This window comes from Ptiloglossa arizonensis, chromosome 3 (assembly GCF_051014685.1).
Source record: "Ptiloglossa arizonensis isolate GNS036 chromosome 3, iyPtiAriz1_principal, whole genome shotgun sequence".
Lineage (NCBI taxonomy): Eukaryota > Metazoa > Arthropoda > Insecta > Hymenoptera > Colletidae > Ptiloglossa > Ptiloglossa arizonensis.
In genome coordinates this window covers 18565022-18583026 of record NC_135050.1, presented here as the reverse complement: position 1 = coordinate 18583026, position 18005 = coordinate 18565022, and the positions used below count along the sequence as shown (strand labels likewise).

At 47.5% G+C, this 18005-nt stretch overlaps 1 protein-coding gene across 1 annotated transcript in view; it reads right to left on the bottom strand.

Moving 5' to 3' along the window:
- LOC143144004 (uncharacterized) overlaps nt 1-14531 on the bottom strand; it is a 62402-nt gene extending 47871 nt beyond the window's left edge. Inside the window, exon 1 of the mRNA XM_076305928.1 lies at nt 14223-14531. Coding sequence (XP_076162043.1) covers nt 14223-14337 — 115 coding nt within the window. The 5' untranslated portion in view covers nt 14338-14531. The remainder of the gene's footprint in view (nt 1-14222) is intronic.
- Between the last annotated feature and the right edge of the window lie 3474 nt (nt 14532-18005).

Here is an 18005-nt window from a genome sequence, read left to right as displayed (position 1 = left end):
GCGCGGGCGCGGGCGCGTTGCCGACTACCTTTCGCTTTTACCAGAGGCTTGCCAGTGCTGGGAGCAAAACAAGGCGATACCTTATTTTTTTTTGCCACCGACGGCACGTCACGGGTCAGACGAGGCTGACTCGATACAGATTTATCAAGAAACGTTGACCGAGGCGTCTATCGGGACAGGTCGATTCATACGCCACGATGTCCGTAGAGATAACCATAACGGGAGGCGTTCGTCGATGATAAAGCGAAGGTCGTTTTGCCCCCCGCCGTGTGAAATACGTCGAGTTTTCCGTAAAAGGACAGACGGATACGGCGACTATACGTTACAGATATTTATAAACACGGAATAGATACGAGATACGGATCCATTGGAATTCCCCTAAGGTTCACAGCGATCGCAGAAACGTCGTAATTAATCAACCACCGTTTGTCGTATCATTTTCACTCGCGGAACGAACGGTATTCAGTTTTAAACGTAACGATTCCTCGGTCCTCGTGAGCAACACGGTGCAACGAACGATACATCAAACCGGAGACTGATATTATTCGTCAGGGAACATAGTTGCAGCGATAAGCGTTGACACGTTAAGCGCCATTCCGTTTACCTTTTTCTTTGCTAGACGTTGTACCGGTAACTCGCGCGACTCGAACCTTGCGTCACGGATCGCAGAAAGAAGCGGAGGTGTGTACGATGCGCGGTTAATTTTGTACGAAATGTCGCGAGAACGACGTAACAGAATCTGGTGGGAACGCTGCTAGAAATTGTGTCGTGTACGAAGAGACGTAATATTTTTTCCGATAATCGAGATGGAAAATATCGCGTTCGCTGGATCGCAATTAAAAAACAGTTCGGCGCGCGTGACCACGAGATGCATCTGCAAATGCAGATTATTTGAATTCGGAGATAAACATCGAGTACAACGTTCCACGGTCAACTCGTACAAATCGTATTCCATTTAAATATAACCGCCGAGAGTTATCGCTACGATGCAAATTTTATGTACCGATACTAACCAACAAACCATACGAAAAACGTATACAACCCTACGATACGAATACTTCATTTCGCATGGATGCATACGTTCCGTGCACGTTCGGCGGTAACTTTTTCACATTTGCATACGCCGCAAATGCATCGAATCTGCGATCTATGTGTAATCTGCGTATCGCGAAATCGCGAGATTACACCGAAATCGTTTTCGTTTCGAATCGATGGAAGTGCGCGATGTTCGGTCGTGATTCGGGTCTCGTCGGTACGCGTCGTTGTTCTTATGCAAATCGCGTCGGTGTTCCGGTTCCAGTTCCGCGTCGTCGAGAACCGTTCCTCGTCCACCTGTTATGCATATCGGGCCGGAACGACGGGAAGAATCGAAGTTTCGTGGAACTGACGCGCGAGAGGAGCTCGAGGAAGAAAAATAAAAAAGAAAGCGAAAAATCAGGTCGATGGAAAGTGGAGACGTCTTTCCGTGTCCGCGCGACGGTGTCGCCGAGTGACAGGGTTGTATTTTGTTTATTCCACTACGGTAGCGATCTCTTGGATCTCGTAGTCGCGCAAAGTCACGTTTCGTTCCGTCCCACTTTCGGATCGATGCTTCGTCCCCCTAACGTTGTGTACCCTTTCGTTGCGCCGCTTACGATAATCGACAGCTTTACGTTGCGCTCGCTCGCGAACGCCACCGGATGCATTAATGCAACGGGATACCGTCCATTATCATCGGAGAGCAACAGAAATTTTCTCCCGTCTCCCGCTTTCTTTTCATCTCGTGGTGAAACTTCGATTTTTCACCGTGCTTCGTTAAGGACCGATTTCCATCGAGCCCAACGATTAACGATTCGCTTGTCGTTTCGAATGCGCGCACTCGGGGACGCCGAGTCGAAATCAATTACCGCGAGAAACGGGACTCGGGGTTTCGTTTGACAGTCCGAACGAATAACGGGGAACACCGTAACGATCTCGTCGTTCACTTTAGACGCGCGTTTTCACGAAAGAGAAAAAGAAAAAAAAAAATCACGGACGCGTCCGCGTGTGCGCGTATACGTGTACTCGTGTCGAAACGATCGCGTGAAAACCGTTTTGAAAGAAAGCCGTGGCGAGGGAGCAGAAAGACCGTGAACGCTCACAGTTCCGTCGCGAAACAAGAATGATTGATGACCGGCGGATTCTCGAGCACGAAGTTTGACGCTCTAGTTAAAACGTCGCGGCAAAACACTCGTCAGACCGGATGTGTGGACACAGCGACGGCGTACCTTTGCCACAGGTTGCATCGAATTCAGGCGGGAAGTGCCGGTTGTTTTTTTTTCTCTCTCTTTTTTTTTTTTTTTTTCTTCACTTCCATCGAGTTTTCCCCTTCCCCCGTCCGAGCGCATACCACTTCACGCGAATGGAATTCGATACCGGTTTCGTGGAGAAGTCGAAGAATTTAACGAGCCACGCGTAACAAGTGCACAATTACTGTAGCCGTTTCTCAAGTTTTATTCCTTCGATCGCGTTAATGAAATTGATCATCGACTCGTGGTTATTCCCACGAGGACCGTTTCCATCCGCGGTATTCCGGAACCTATGGAACTAGTTACCGAGTTACATACACGGCCGTTGGACAACATTGTACGTAGGAAACGAAAGGGATTTACCACTCGAACCTGTATGAAAATTAGTATATGTACTTTCGTCTCGCGCGAGGCTTCCTTTTTCGGAAAATCGTTCTTGTACGTTAAACGAACGCGAGATGCAATTAGAGCTGCGTTAGTATTCGGTAAGGGCCATTATCGTTGCAACGATAAAACGATACGATGGTTTGAAAAAAAATTGCTTCTCGAATAGGTGAATTCCGAATTGAATTGGACTACGGGAATCGACTGAATTGCAAAAGACTGTGAGAGTTCTTTTGTATAATTTAATAAAACTGATTACCGGGAAACAAATTCTCGAAAGCGTTCAATTTGTTTTTCATCGCCCGGTGGATAAAAATCTGTTAAATTACTTCTATTAACGTAATGATTCTCAAGGGGGACAAACGATGTCTCTTCGGTTAACTGCGAGCATATCCGACAGACTTTCGAAACCCTTTTTTGTTAAAATTGTTTCTCTAACGACAAAATTTCCTCGTACACCTTCTCGTAAATTTTCAATCCTACGTTTATCGTAATTTAACGGACAATCAAAGTCAAGGGTAATAAAATTTTCTTTGCGTTACTCGGCTGACAGAGCGGATCAACGGTCGTCACTTTCGCGAGAAAAATTGATCCTCTCGACGAACTCGTCTAACAACCGTTTTCTAGAAACTTGTAAACATTCCACAGTAGTCGCTGAACGTGTGCGACGAATTAAAAAATTCTCGATAAAGTGGTTTCTTTTTTACAAATTTTCTCGCGATCGGGGGCGTTCAACGGAGTTGAATTCTTCTCGACGAAGTACTCATTGAAATTACCATTGTTTACGAAGCTGTAAATTTTCACTTTCCTACTTCGGTGGTCCAAGTCGAGAGAATTCTTTCACGGGGCTATTACTTCGAGAGTGCCTATCCGTTACGAACGTTTTACGAACTTCGCGCATTCTTGTCTAATTTTCGTCCACGTTCGGGTCGGTCGAAGTGCAAATAAATGGTGGCTGGAAACGTTTCTGAAACGATCTTCGCATATTTGCGTTTGCATCTGTTCCGATAGAGCGATGGGTAAATAACGGCTGTAAATCACCGGTACGCGAACGTTCACGGGACGCGGAAGAGGAAAGTGAAGAAACGAAACGGCGTCGTTCGCAAATCGGCCGCGCGATGGTAACTCGAAAACGAGGAACAAAGCGGGTGCAAGAACCCCGGGACGGTTCACCGTGATTTCTCCAGCCTCTAACGACAAGAAAGTGCGTGGTAATCAGTTTTACGCACTGTTAATCGCCGAGCATTTGTCAATTCCTTCCCGACTGTGACAAACGGATAAAGTACCAAAGTTGATCCTCGCAGAAATTCGACCCGATTGGCGAACGAGCACCGTTACTTCGATTTCCCGTGAATCTCCCGTCAGATTTATCGACGATCAATCGCGACGAACGAAAAAATCGAGTAAAATTATTGGTAAAAGTTGCAATTAACTCCGAGCCCGACAAATTTCCATATATTTCGTCTTTATTGCTCTTTACTCCTTTACGTATACCGAGTCGAAAGTCACGCCAGTTCGATCGATACTTTATCGCAACGTAAGCAAAGATAAAGTAAATAAGCAAAGATCCACCATTTGTGTCCGTGCAATGATTAAAAAATTCCATCGTGGAAAGAAAACAGGGTAATAACACGTGTGTTTACAAAAATCACATTCGGAGGTAGATCCATCTGGAATCGAAAAGTATGTAAATTGTGAAACGAAAGTAGTTCCTTACGCTGTTCGATTGATCGGTGAAGAGATCGAATCGTTCAAGAGTTTCGAAAATCGCGGTTTAGATCGATCGACGCGCATGCGCGCAAGGAGGTGGCTCATCCAGTGGCGTAAACGCGACGCGGAGCATCCTGTGAACGGGGTGAAAACAACCACTCGGGCGGAACGTTGGTCGCGGTGACGCTTCTCGTTGTGCAAGCAATTTGAGATCGATGCGAAAGAGGCGTCTCGACGGTTGGTAACTTTCTCCCAAAAACCGTTACTTGTTCGTCGTCGTGTTACCACCGGAAAGCGGTTCGTCGGTTCTTCTCTCCTCTTTTTCTTCTTTTTTCTTCGTCTGCCGCTTGGCCAATCTCTAGCGGCTCAATTATTGTTCCCTCGCTTTCACGATCGGGGAACCGAAAACCGGGCCACGACTATAGGAGAATTTCCCCGTTTCGCCGGCAATTAACTCGAACGAACGAACGAACGAACGAACGAACGAACGAACGAGGGACGTCGGTCACTTCTCTGTTCACGTACCACGAAACACTTGCCGCCGTTTTACGATTTCGTGAACGGTTTATGGGTGGCTGTGGCACATCAGCCGCCGGTTACATTGCGGTAAATTCGAGAGACCGCGTGCGAACGTATTTTTACCTCCCGAGAATCATACGCGTACACGTCAGAGGAGAAGAGGAAAGAGGATGAGGAGGAGGAGGAGAAGGATTCGCGCCCGCGGGTTAATCGATTTACTGTTATTGCCGCGAACAAGCGGGACGAAAGTGGGAATGCGGTTTTCGAGGTGAGTAACAGGCTGAGTAACCGAGGCAAGGTCGCCGATGAAAAGGAAACGAGGATTTAACGACTATCGAATAAAGATAATTCAACGAGGTGGCGAAACGCGGCTCGGTACGAACTCGATCGTTAATCAGCGATTGTTAGCAATGAAATTCTTTCAATGAAACCGTGCTGGACGGACTCGCGAGGATAGTTTCTCGATTCGCGTGCCGGCGGACCTGGATCCGAGAAATGAATGGATCCCCAAGGGAATCGTTAAAACTAAGTACGGTGCTCGCCAAGCGAATTGCCCGACGGTAAACGGCCTATTGTTCGCCCGCGATCCGAGCGATCGTTGGTCAAACGCGTGACACGCTTTCAACATAAAAGTCGTTAAGGAATTAGAGATGTGTTGCACCGCGACAGCTAACCAAGTTTCCTTGGGAAATCGAAACGTTCGAATGAACGCGCGAAAATCGAACTCGGTGTCGAGTACTCGCTCGAACAGCACGGTCGAGTCCAAAATTGAATAGATCGCACGTTTGCAGAAGAATCTGTTCCCCGTCGTTTTTTATTTATTCTTCGAAACATCGTTCTTCGTTTCGATTCAACCGGTGCAGGAATCGTCAGAGTCGATTTCTTATCGCATCGGATCTCATAGATGATTATCACACTTGCAAGAAGTGCTGTACTCCTTGCTGCACACCGACCGAATAATTATTCGACTTTAATCGAACATTCGTAAGTGCGTACGGAGTACTGGACGTCGCAGAGGAGCACCGACATACATCGATACAAATCTCGATCGTTTGGATCGTTTTCCATTCGATTCCATCACAGATCGGATCAATTCAACGATTAATTCTTCGATATAAATTATCCTGCTCGTTGATCGAAAACACCGCGATCGCCCACAAAATCAATCAAATCCATCCAAACCGGTCACAGATTTCTTATCGTGCAATTATCTCGTCGGATAATTATTCAATTTTAAATTAATATTCGTAGATCCGCGCTGGATATCTGACAACGAGAAAATCGGTGAACGTTCGATGTAAAACGAAGGGACCTATTCGAGTGTCATTTTCCATTTGATACCGTCATCGATCGGATCGATCTCAATTTTTATTTCTTCGATACGAATTATCCCGTACTAGGGACACGATCGGATCGAAGACACCGCGATCGGCCGTAAAATCAATCGACCGTCTTAAACGGTGTACGGATCGGCGCGGGAAATAGGTGTAATTTCGAATCCATTAGAATCAATTTCTTCGAGGGAGCGGATTGTTCGAACGTCGGACGAAACGCACGCGTGAGGTACCCGCGGCGCTCGGTGGTTTCGACGTGATTGCGATCCTCGGACGAGCACGTGTCACGGAGACCGCGCCAAATCGTTCAACGGTCGCTGAGAATGCGGAGTTTAACCTAGATAAACGGATCCATCGTGGAGGCAGGCAGAAGCGATCGATGCCACGACAAAACTCGTTCTGTTCGACTAGCCGCGATTTCTACCTTTTTTCCCGTCCGTTGCTCTTCCGATCGTTCCCAGTTTCCGCGACAAGGGGCAGGGAAGGGACAACGGGGGAACGTGGACCCCAAGTTCATCGATTCGATGTCAATCCAACCGCGGGAATCGAACGATTTTCTAGATAATCGATCATTTTCGAGCTGATTTTCTACCATCGATTCAACGGATAATCGATCCACACCGCGGAGATATTTTTCAATCGATTTTCTAGATTCAACGATTCAACGGTTCGATTTATCATCGGGTAGAGAGCCGTTTAGCCAACCGGATAGTTAGAATAGAAGAATAATAAAACGCTAGGATTCGATACAGTACGAACGAAAGATACCATCTCTAGAAGCGTGGATTTTTTCGTTTCGGAATTTGCGTAGATTTTTCGTAGATTTGTCAAAATTGAAAACTACCTATTGTTTGTCTCTCGTTAAGCATTGCTGTTGGATAATACCCAACTCGCGTTCTTTGCGAAAGAAGATTTTACACATTCTTTTCAACATCGATACGTTTCAATTTGACATTCCCCCAAGAACGATTGGAAACTACGTACTATTATTTGTCCCTCGTTAAACGTTATCGTCGGTTGGTATCCAATCGTATAGTATATCCGTTCTAGGAGAACGATTGCTTTCATAGACAGACAACGTTACGGTAGACGATCGCGACCTGACCCGCCCTGCAAAATTTATAACTAGTTTTAAATTCACTACGATCGTACAAATGACCGGTAAAGACCGATTACCGATCTCTGAACAATGTTTTCCCTCGTAGAGTCGCAAGTACGAGCACTTGGATCCGGATCCGAGTATCTCAAAACACGTGTGCACGGTTGATTAAATTTTTTTCGAGAGATTTCGACATTTTCGAGATATCGGTCTCGCGAGCCTCGTAGTTTTTAGCGAGTCGATTCCGAGCGTTTCACGTTCGTGATTAATTCCGGAATCGATTCTTTCGCAAGAATCGAAGATCCCTATGCGGATCGGTTTTGTCCGATTTCTTTCAGCCGGCAACGAACTCGGTCGTGTCACGGTTGGTTTCCGGTTTTCGTCGCGCACGAGCGTCCGGAATGTAGCGAGCCGTCGAGCGGCTTCTGTAGTTTCGTACTACGCCACTGTTTCGAGATTCAGAGGAAAGTTCGAGGACGCGATTCATAACATTCATGTACGTTTCGAACGGTGAACGCCTCGTCGATCGAAGGTCCAAGGCGATCGACCGGTATCTCGTTCCGAAACGGAAAATAAAATCTCATTTATCGAATCACTCGCGTCGAACTGGGTGGAAACGGTTTTCCCACTTTTGGTCTCGTTCGAGTATAGTCGTACCAGATCATAACGAGCCCGGTCACAACGAGATCGTGGCTGTAACGAGCAAGAAACCCATAATGATTTTAATTTACGCGTACGCCCGTGCTACTTTTTACGCGGTGAATTGTTTAACGAATTTGTAAGGAAAAGTTCACGTATGTTCCCGTAATTAACTTCGCTCGTATATCGTTACGCTGTTACAGCGAATCGGAAGATGCACAATTTTCGCCGCGGGTTTAATATACGACCGACGTTAATTGCACCTGTGTAAATTTCACCTTAGAAACGCGTTAAAATATTAACAATAAATTTCCTCTCGTTCGTAGAATCATTTCGCATCGATTCTTCGTGGATCGTCTTTCATATTTTATCGCAAAGGATGTATCCGCCTTTCTATATACCGTATAATCGGTCACTTAACGAACGCGTTAATCCGGTATAGCAATAATTCTATTTCGTTTGATCCTCCACTGTACAAAGCATCGTAAATTGTTCGTACCATTCTACGCGTATCTCTTCGTGGAATTCCCGCGAGAAAGAACCAAGAGGTGCATTTAACGCTTAACGTGTAGCAACGGAAAATTTCGTTGGTCCCCCCGTAGCTCGCTACAATCGACTTCTTCGACGGTATCTTCGACGAATCTGTATTCTTCCATCTAAAGCGAAGTCTATCGTCGAAAAATTCTCAGCGTCGTTACCTCGAATTGTACCGTCGGTTCGTTAAAGCCACGCGTTCGTTAATTCGGCTCACAATGAACACCGCGGACCGGTCTTCCGTGCGCTTCTTGCGCTCGCGATTCAAAGGTATTTTTTTCTTTTTTCTTTCTTTTTTTTTTGTTCATCGGACGAAGCGGAGGAGAGACCGGCGCACGACCACCGACGTGTTTCATTCACGAGGACGGCGCTCGGTCGGTTCTCTCGTTAAACCGTTAAGGACGCGGGCATGCCGTGGAGATGGAAACAAAGAGAGCCGGGTAAACCGGACAAAGACGGAGAGAGAAAGGCCGGTTCCCGATGGCTACGATCGCTCGACGAGGATGCCCGATTACCGCGTGCCCCGCGTGCCCCGCGGGCCAATTTGCCCCGGCGCGGAGCAGAGCGGACCGGTGGTCCGGTCCGGTCCGATCCGGTCCGGTCCGTTCCGTTTCGCGGATGCTGAGTGGGAAACGATCGAGCGCGGAAGAAACAGCGAACGTTGTTATATGTAGGTGAGCAACTCGCTCGACCAGTCCGCGATAAACTGTTATATGCACTGGCATCGTGCCATCCGCTCGCTGAAAACCCATTTTCAGTTGCAATGCCAACGACTAACGTGCTGGTGGACGCGCAGGTAGGGGAAAACTGGCAACTGGTAGCCAGGCCTTTCCTCAAACGTGATCCAGTGGCAGCAGGAAATTCGCGGAAACGATCGTTGCGACAATTTGCCAATCCGCGTTCCGGTGATTCGTCGAGCTCGTTAGCTTTCGCACCATTTACATTAATTGCTCGCGAGCCCGTATGGTCATACGGCGACAATTAACCAATAGCCGTTTCGAGGAAACAGTGGAGTAGAAAACACTGCTACATTGGCGCCGATGTTTCTTCGAGCACGGAACTCGCACGTTTTCTCAGCTTCGATTATTCCGAGTTGTCGCTTCGTCGTGAAATTTAACAACGGTCACAATTGGGGAGCAATGTGAATATTTGATATTATTTCATCGTGGAATTTATCAAGCGCATATTTATTATTATTTTATTGTACAAGTGGGTGTTTATATCGCGATTGAACGAAATTTTATATTTTTCCAAGTGTTGTATCGGGAAGCTCGTCAAAGATTTCGATCGTTGCTTTTGTATCTTTTTCGGTAAAAGTATGGGATATAATCTTGAAATTAACACGAACTTGAAATTGATAAAACGAGTACGAGAAGAAATGTTCGTAATTGTGGGAAAATTAAGTTCCGAGAAGTTGCAAAAATATTAGATTACCGAAGAAGATAAAAAATAATGGTCCAGAGGTATATTAAAACGTTTGTCGATACGATTAGGTATGGCACGTAATATGAACAAGTACGGAATAATGAAAACTCTATGCGAGTAAATTTTCAAAATGTGATCGCGTTTAAAGTCTCCGAATAAGATTTGGAGAAAATATTAGAATATTAGGGCGTAATTAGTTCGGAAACGATGGAAATGTTAATTAACGGAACGTCAGGAGTAATTCGAAAGATTACCAAACAACGCGTCGTCGAAAAGGAAAATTTAACTTGGCGGTTGAATCGTAAAACGAGATTTACATCAATTTCTAACGTCAATCCGTTCTTATCCTGCATTATGAACTCTAGGTTGATTTATGGATGGAAGTACGGTTCACGATCGAATAACCAATTAGCGGTTAACGAAGCTACCTCTGTGACGGTTTATGTTTTCAGGATTTGGTAACGATCCGTGTCGAATACTCGGGCGCATACTTCGGGAGAAAATCTCAGGCCCGGTTGGTGAAGTCAGCCGGAAAGTTTAGCGGGGAACAATTGCTCGTTGTATGCAAATATCGAACAGGCCGCGACGAGGGAAGAAATCTCGGGGGGATTCGCAAAATCTTATCTTCCCGTGTTCGGCCGCGTAACGATATTTAAATTCAAAAGTGCAACGCGTTAATGCAGAAGATGCTCGTACTTTCACCGACGAATTCGATACGAGCGGGAAATATTGAAAATTAAAGATCCTTATCCGAGAATTACGAAGAAGAAAATGTGAAATAGAATAGAGTAATCAATTTCGCCCAATCGTGCAACGAGATCGATCGATATCCATCGATCGGTGTGAATTGTTTTTTTCCCCTTTTAAATGCGTTTCTTCCACTCGTTCGACGTGAATTATTATTTACACCGCGATTGTTGTTCCGGGTTTCGAGGCGATACAATATGTCCAACGTACGATCGATAAATTGCTACAATTATCCCATTTGAACCATGACTTCGATCTTACTTTCCTAACCGGTAATTTTTCCGATCGTTCGCGATCGTCGTGCAAAATCTACTCGATCGATGCACGAGATAACGAACTCGTCGAAATAGGCGCGCAACCCTAAGTCTCGATGAAATTTACCTATCCGCGAAATACCGCGAATTTACAACTGTTGGCGCGCACCGATGATACAGGTAGGATCTCTGATATCCGATGTAATTTCTCTCGCTGCCGGAATAAATGCCCGTTAAGCGAGATGAAGAACGCGCGTGCATTAAACCACAATTCCCAAGATTCCTTCATCTCGCGGTTTACAACCGTCGGAAGTTACGAGTCGTTCGAAATGGCTCGCGCTTCTCGCGTTCGCCCGTGAATCCGCGAAACGAGCACGTGTTCCATCGCGCTTTTGATCGACAATTACGGATCGTTAAAAGATTAACCCAATTTTCACCGTTGAAACGACGTGGAAGAGGAACTGGAGAGCTGGTGGGGATGATTCCGACGCGGATTAGAAACCGAATGCGCATTTCGCCGCTGAACAATCTCCGACAAAGTATCTTCTACAAAACGGGCACGCGTTAATCGTGGTAGCGCTTTGCGTTCGAAAAGCAACGATATTTTTACGCAAACACATCGATAACCATCTGGGTTAAATACTTTCATCGCTTTACTCGCAAACAAGACGCAACGCTGCGCGGCGAGATACCACGGCCGGTCTGATTTATGTTTCTCCCATGTTTATGAATTTTTCATAAACGTACGATCGGTGGCCGCGCTCGCTTCCAATTAATGGTACTCGCGGGCTGCTCCGCGATTATGCAACGGTGTCGTTACGCTTTTCCAATCGAACGGCACCGGGAAAAGTTTCGGTAAACGACACCGATGGAGGTCGAATCACGAACGAGCCACGTTCATCGGAAGAAATCGGAGAAACAAGAGAATCGGTAAACGTTGCGCGTACAACGATTAATCGCTCTTTGGAATAATTACGGCAATTACCCCCATAGGAGGCGATCGTCCGTACGTTTACCGGGTTCGCGATCACGCGCCCGCGTACGCTACCCTTCCTGGGGATCGATTAACATTTTACATTGCGCAACTTGGAGCACGATTAAAATTGCTAAAATCCTTCTGGTTTGTATCTCGCGAGAAAAAAAATCGTTCGTCGAATTTTGCGTCGACGTTTTCGCGATAATTAACATTCCAGTAGATCTCGCGTGGAAATCTTCGAGTAGATATAAGATAAACTGAAATTTCGGTAGATTTCGAGTAGAAATCTTCCACTAGATTTTTGTACGTTCGCGATACATAAACTGAAACTTTGGTAAATTTCGAGTAAAAATCTTCCATTAGATTTTTGTACGTTCACGATAATTAAACTGAAATTCCAGCTTCGAGTAGATTTTCATACTTTCGCGGCGTATCTCGTTGACGTTACGAACGCGTATCACGTGGTGTCTTTCTATCGCCTCATGGTCACCTTCGTAGTCCACGTTTACCAGGCATACCTCTCGTTTAGTTGCCTCGATCGATTCCTTCGTTCCATCCGCGGACACTTTGAAAAATATTATCGGTGATATTTTTCCACAGGTGGAATATCGTTTCGAAAATATTCTTCCGGGTGATAACGACAAACGACAACGTCGAACGATCTTTCGGTCGAAGGAACGTGGTAAAGGGCGTCGAGCTTAGGTTCGTCGGCGTTGGAATCGATCCTCGTATCGACGCATATATATATATATATATATATATATATATATATATATATATACATTATATACATTATGTACACGTTATATACATTACCTTATGTACAAATTGCGCGATCGATCGGGATCGATCCAGCGTCGAGAAAACGCAACCGCGAGCCTTCTCTTCCGGTTCCAATCGTTCTTGCGACCGAAAAACCTGTTTCAAGGTTCGTCGATTATTTCTCGCGATTTAGCGCCGAAATTTCTCTTCTCTCTCGAAACGCTCAAGGAGATACATTCCCTTTCCTCCGCGTCCAATTCGGTCGCTATCCGCCTTCCCAAATGATTCTAGTCGCGTTGACCGAACCTGGAGTCCACGAGGTAGGGACACGGCGATTCGATCGAAAGTTTTCACAGTTGACACGCGAGAAACTCCGGTATCGGTGAAACGGCCGAGTGAAAAAGAAGTTTCAGTCTCGGATCGATCGAATCGACGTAAAACCGTAATGACTTAATTCCTCGGACGACCCAGATACCGGAGACGCGACGATGGTGCTACTCGAACGCAACGCTCGTGATTTCGCTAGACGGTTCGCGCGCGACGTCGTCTCTCTCTCTCTCTCTTCCCGACGGAAGTGTCCGGCGTTGTCCAGAGCCGGGAATCGTTCACGGTCGAGCGTAATCCGCGAAGCGGATTTCTACGCGCGCCTGGTCGCTTTCCACGAGAAACCGCACGCGTGTGCGCGCGCGCGAGCTCGCGCGGCTTGTACGCGACCTCGAAGTTGCACCGCGGATACGAAACGTCGCGTCGAAGAGGGGAGGAGGTCATCGTCGGGCGGAACATCGTCGAGGATCGAAAGAAACGAGCGAACACGCCGAGTAGCGAGTATGGAAACCGATCGCGCGCCGGACAACAACCTCGTTTGACATTTACTCTGACATTTATCGAGTCGGTGGATACGATACGTCCTCGTAAAAGTGCCACTCGATCGTGGGAACGAGAAAAAAAAAGAAGCCGCACGATTCGTCCCGATGTATCCACCGACGTGTCCCGCGAGTACCTGTGGTCCATCGTTCTCGAGATACGACTCGCGGGGATCCCACGCGACACCGTGCGGAGTCTGTGTCCGACTCGTCGATGGATCGAAGACACCACGCGTGTTCGTCACTTGTTCGTCCCCGGTCACAGACACGCGCGGCGCACTTCACTCGCGAGCAATCGGCGACGACAGTCGACAACGCGGACGCCGCGAATAATCGTCACGGAGCCACGAACGCGTCCGAGAGGAAAAGAGAGGGTCCCGTGGGGCCGAGCGGTTACAACCGGTGGAACACGCGGGAACGGAGAAACGAGAGAACAGAAACACACCACGGTGCCCCTTGTAGCGAAGGGACCAGGAAGAGGATACGGTGAAAGAAGAAGAGGAAGAAGAAGAAGAAGAAGAAAGCACGAGGGAAGGTCGAGGACCGTGAAACGAGGATGAAGCGGCGCGCTCGATCGACGGAGGAAAGGGAAGACGAAACGGTCCAGAAGATCGTCCAACGGAAGAGGAGAGTACAGAGAGAGAGACAGATAGACGGATAGACAAAGAGATAGAAAGAGAGAAAGACAGAGAGCAAGAAGATGACTCACCGTTCTTCCTGCCGGCGTTCTGCGTGACGCGTATGGCGAGCCCGATGCGCGCGGATGCGAGGATCGTCGCCAGGACGAGGAACGCCCGGTGTGCGTCGCGGTGTTCTCGTCCCATGATCGCGAATGAGACGGGAAAAAAAAAATGGAAAACTCTCGTTCGACGAAACTCCGGCGCGAAACTAGATCCCCCGCGTAGTTCTGGCGAGACTTGCTGAGGCAATGGCTCAGCGCCGACTGAGACGCGCTTTGTGCTCGCCGCTCTATCTGGACTGTCACTTCTCTCTCGTCGGGGTTTCACACCGTCGCCGGGTATCCCCAGGGAGTGAACTACTACCACCACCGGGTTTGGTGAACGACGCGACGACGACGACGACAACGACGGGGCCGAAAACCGCGGGAGCGAGGTGTCACTACGGTCGATCCCGAATATCCGAACGGAGCCACCGCGTGTCGGTCTTATCCGGCTAGCCGTGATCCGCGGTGTGCTCTCGTACACCTATTTAAAACCTATCGCTCCACCTCGCGCTCCTTACCATTGGCTCCTGCCCCAATTCCTTGTCCAATGATACACTCTCGCGCGCGTTCACCTCCTTTTCGGAACGAGACGTACGCGGCCGGAACGGAGTGGTGGCAACGACTCTCGGGTAGTAGGTGGTAGCAAACGCTCGGGTAGGTGGTAATATTCTCCGGATGTTTGGTAGGCGCCGTGTTAATAACGAGCACTCGAGGCCTGGAAAAGTGACGTTCAAGTTCCCCCCTTGCTCGGCCGTACGCCGAGCTCCGCTCGATGAAGGTGAAGGGGGTTTTAGGTGGGGTACCGTAACCGAACCAAGATCGCTCCACTAACTCCGGCTTTCTTGCGCCCGACTACGCGTCCGTCCGTTTTCCTGTCTATCGGTTCGTCTGACTCCGATACCGGTGCTCGTGGTTGTTGCACGTGGTGGGGCCCTGCGCGATGCCCGTACACGAGCTACCAGCGACGAACGTCTCTTGGACGCCAGCCGAGCACGCGGACGCGAACACCGTCGTTTCTCGCTCGGGCTTCTCCCGTGGATCGTTCATTTTACGCACGCCGGTTTTCCAGCCGGACCGGACGACACTCGTCGAGCAACGGGAGGACACCTTGACAATGAGACCGGCCGTTCAGCGAAGAAGTTTCAAGAATCGAGCAGGCTTTCCCTTTCTAACGGTGCTCCCGGATACCTGGAAACGTTGTCCCGCAGCTGTCTTTAGTTGCGAGGAACTGGCCGATTACCGGGTTCCACTCGATATGGCTATAAATATCGGACGGACAGGTACCATTTATTGACCGATGAAAAATCGTTCGATCAATAAAGCCAATGTTATTACGTGGCTACCCTAGGAGTTTCGAAAGCGGCCGAATAACGCGACGACTAACGAGATTTATTCAAGTAGTACGCATATTTACCGGGGGCTCTCGAGTCGCATAAAAATATTCACCGCGCCGAACGATCTGGTCTTCGATTTCTCCTTTCGACCGCTTCTTTCTTCTCCTCCGCCGCCGCGTCGAAGATACGCTTCGATCCGCTTTAACGGACGACTGTCTCGACGCATCGCACTCCGAGATATGCTTAGGTACGTCGCGTCGACCCGGGCGTATTTCACGCTGAATCTCGGTCCCCGCGGACTCCCCTGTGCGCAAAAATATCGCGTCAAAGTGTACCGTTCGCGGTCGAATAATTGGAAAAATTTGTACAATCCCCCGCAGGAAGGGCAGATTTGTCGAACGAAGGGACGAAATTGAACATTCCTCGTCGTTTGGGTCTGTTCCCTTCCGAACAGATTTTTCCTACTTCTCGGCTACAAAATACGAAACTTTCCGTCTCGTTGATTTAGTAGAAGGACACAGCTAGCCATGGAGTGGCATTCTTTCCCCGAGGAAAACAGATTCCGTATGGAAAGAACGCTAGTTAGTGCGGTACGAAAGGATTTTTATCGTTTCGTGTATCTACCGTGCGGAGATCGTAAATCGCCAACGAATCGGATCAGCCGTCCCACCTCCAATTACCCGCATTTTCATTATTGGCTGAAGCGACTGTACATAGAAGCCTATCGCGCGACGAAGTCGCGAAGGAGAGGCGTCGTAACGGATCGAGACGAACGATAACGACGATTCGAACGCATCGGAGTAGACAGAGATAAATTCTACTCGATAACAATTATTCTCGAGAACGATAACATTCTTTTATTCACTCTCCCTACTTCCTGTGTCTTCATCTTCGTCGTCGTCTTCCCGATTGGTGCGATCCATCTCTAACGTTAAATTATCCACGATGGTAACTTATCTTTTCCAAATAACGTTCCTCTGTTTCGTTCGCGCGTTAGAAATACTTTTTTATGCAACGAGATCCCGTATCCACGGTTTTCTACATTTAGCTCCGATACGAACGTTTTACTCCCGTGGAAAGTGATCGCTCAGCATCTAATTGCGGGAATCTCTGGTGGGGATTGGACAGAGTAAGGACCTAGTCCCTTCACCCCTCTGTTGTCAGTTTGCAGGGACTGGACAACTTGCCATCTCTGCACGGTACAAGGTTGTCCTGAATTCTCTGTCGGTAAACAACGATTTCTCTTGTATATCGTAACGAGATATCGATATATTTGGAGAACGCAAAGATAGGGGAAAAAGTGGTGCGAAAACGAAACAATTTTCAAGTTGGTGCGACGCGATTACTATTCCTCCGACCCAAGGAAAGTAACAACAGTTCTTTTCGTCGCGAAAAAGGCGTCGGTGAGCTATTCGGGACGAGTTTCCGAGGAAAAATATACTTCTTCGTTTTTCTTTACAAATTTATACGTTACGTAAGAATGAATCGTTGGACCAACCGGTTATCGGTCGCGCGAAACGTTTCGATTCGACGAAAGAGAGAACCGAGGAATCCCGGGTCCGTTAGGATGTTAACTTCCATCGTCGATTCGAGTGTAGATTTTCCGCTGGCTTTCCGATTTTCCTTCGTTTTTCAACGCTCGGTTACGGTTTATCATCAATTACGGCCAGTTGTCGATAACTTCTGGAAACGTAATTCCCTGTAATCGCCGCGAGAATTAATCACCATTTACGCGGTGAATTAAAACGTTACCGAGTGAACCGGCGCTCCAACCGACGCGTATAAACGTTCGATCAAATTAATACCGTTCTCGTGCGACTACACCGCTACTCGAAGGTATCGGTAGCCGTACGAACGAGGAAGAATCAATCGTAAAATTCGCTATCACGGGTGAAAATTCCCACGACGCGGGATGCATCGCGGCCAATTACACGATATTTCCCCTGATCGATTTTCGCGTTTCTTTTTAATTACGTATTCGACGCTGCGATCGAAACGTTGCCTCTCGAACAATCTTATTTTCATACGACTTTCCAATCCGGCGTACTTCGTTCATCCGGTGCTACACTTTCCCACTTATCCCGCAACAACTACCGCAAATATCATTCTAATTTTTAACGCGAATAAATTTGTTTAAATTAGATGCACGAACGATATACGGTCGCTTCGGCCGTAGGAAATTCTCAAGTAGCGATCGAAGATCATCTCTCCTTCTGTTGCTTCCAAGTGAAATCGCTTCCGATCCGTATCATTGAATTAATTTTTCGGGGGAATTCACCGAATCTCTCTAACGATGGCATGCAGAAAGAGAGAGACAGAGCTCAAGTTTAGTAGGTGTATCGTAATTTACCACAATCTGTAAAATTACTTATCGGCGAATTTTAACCGGTTCTTTAATCATTCCGTAATCTACCGCTATAACGAATAAAAATAA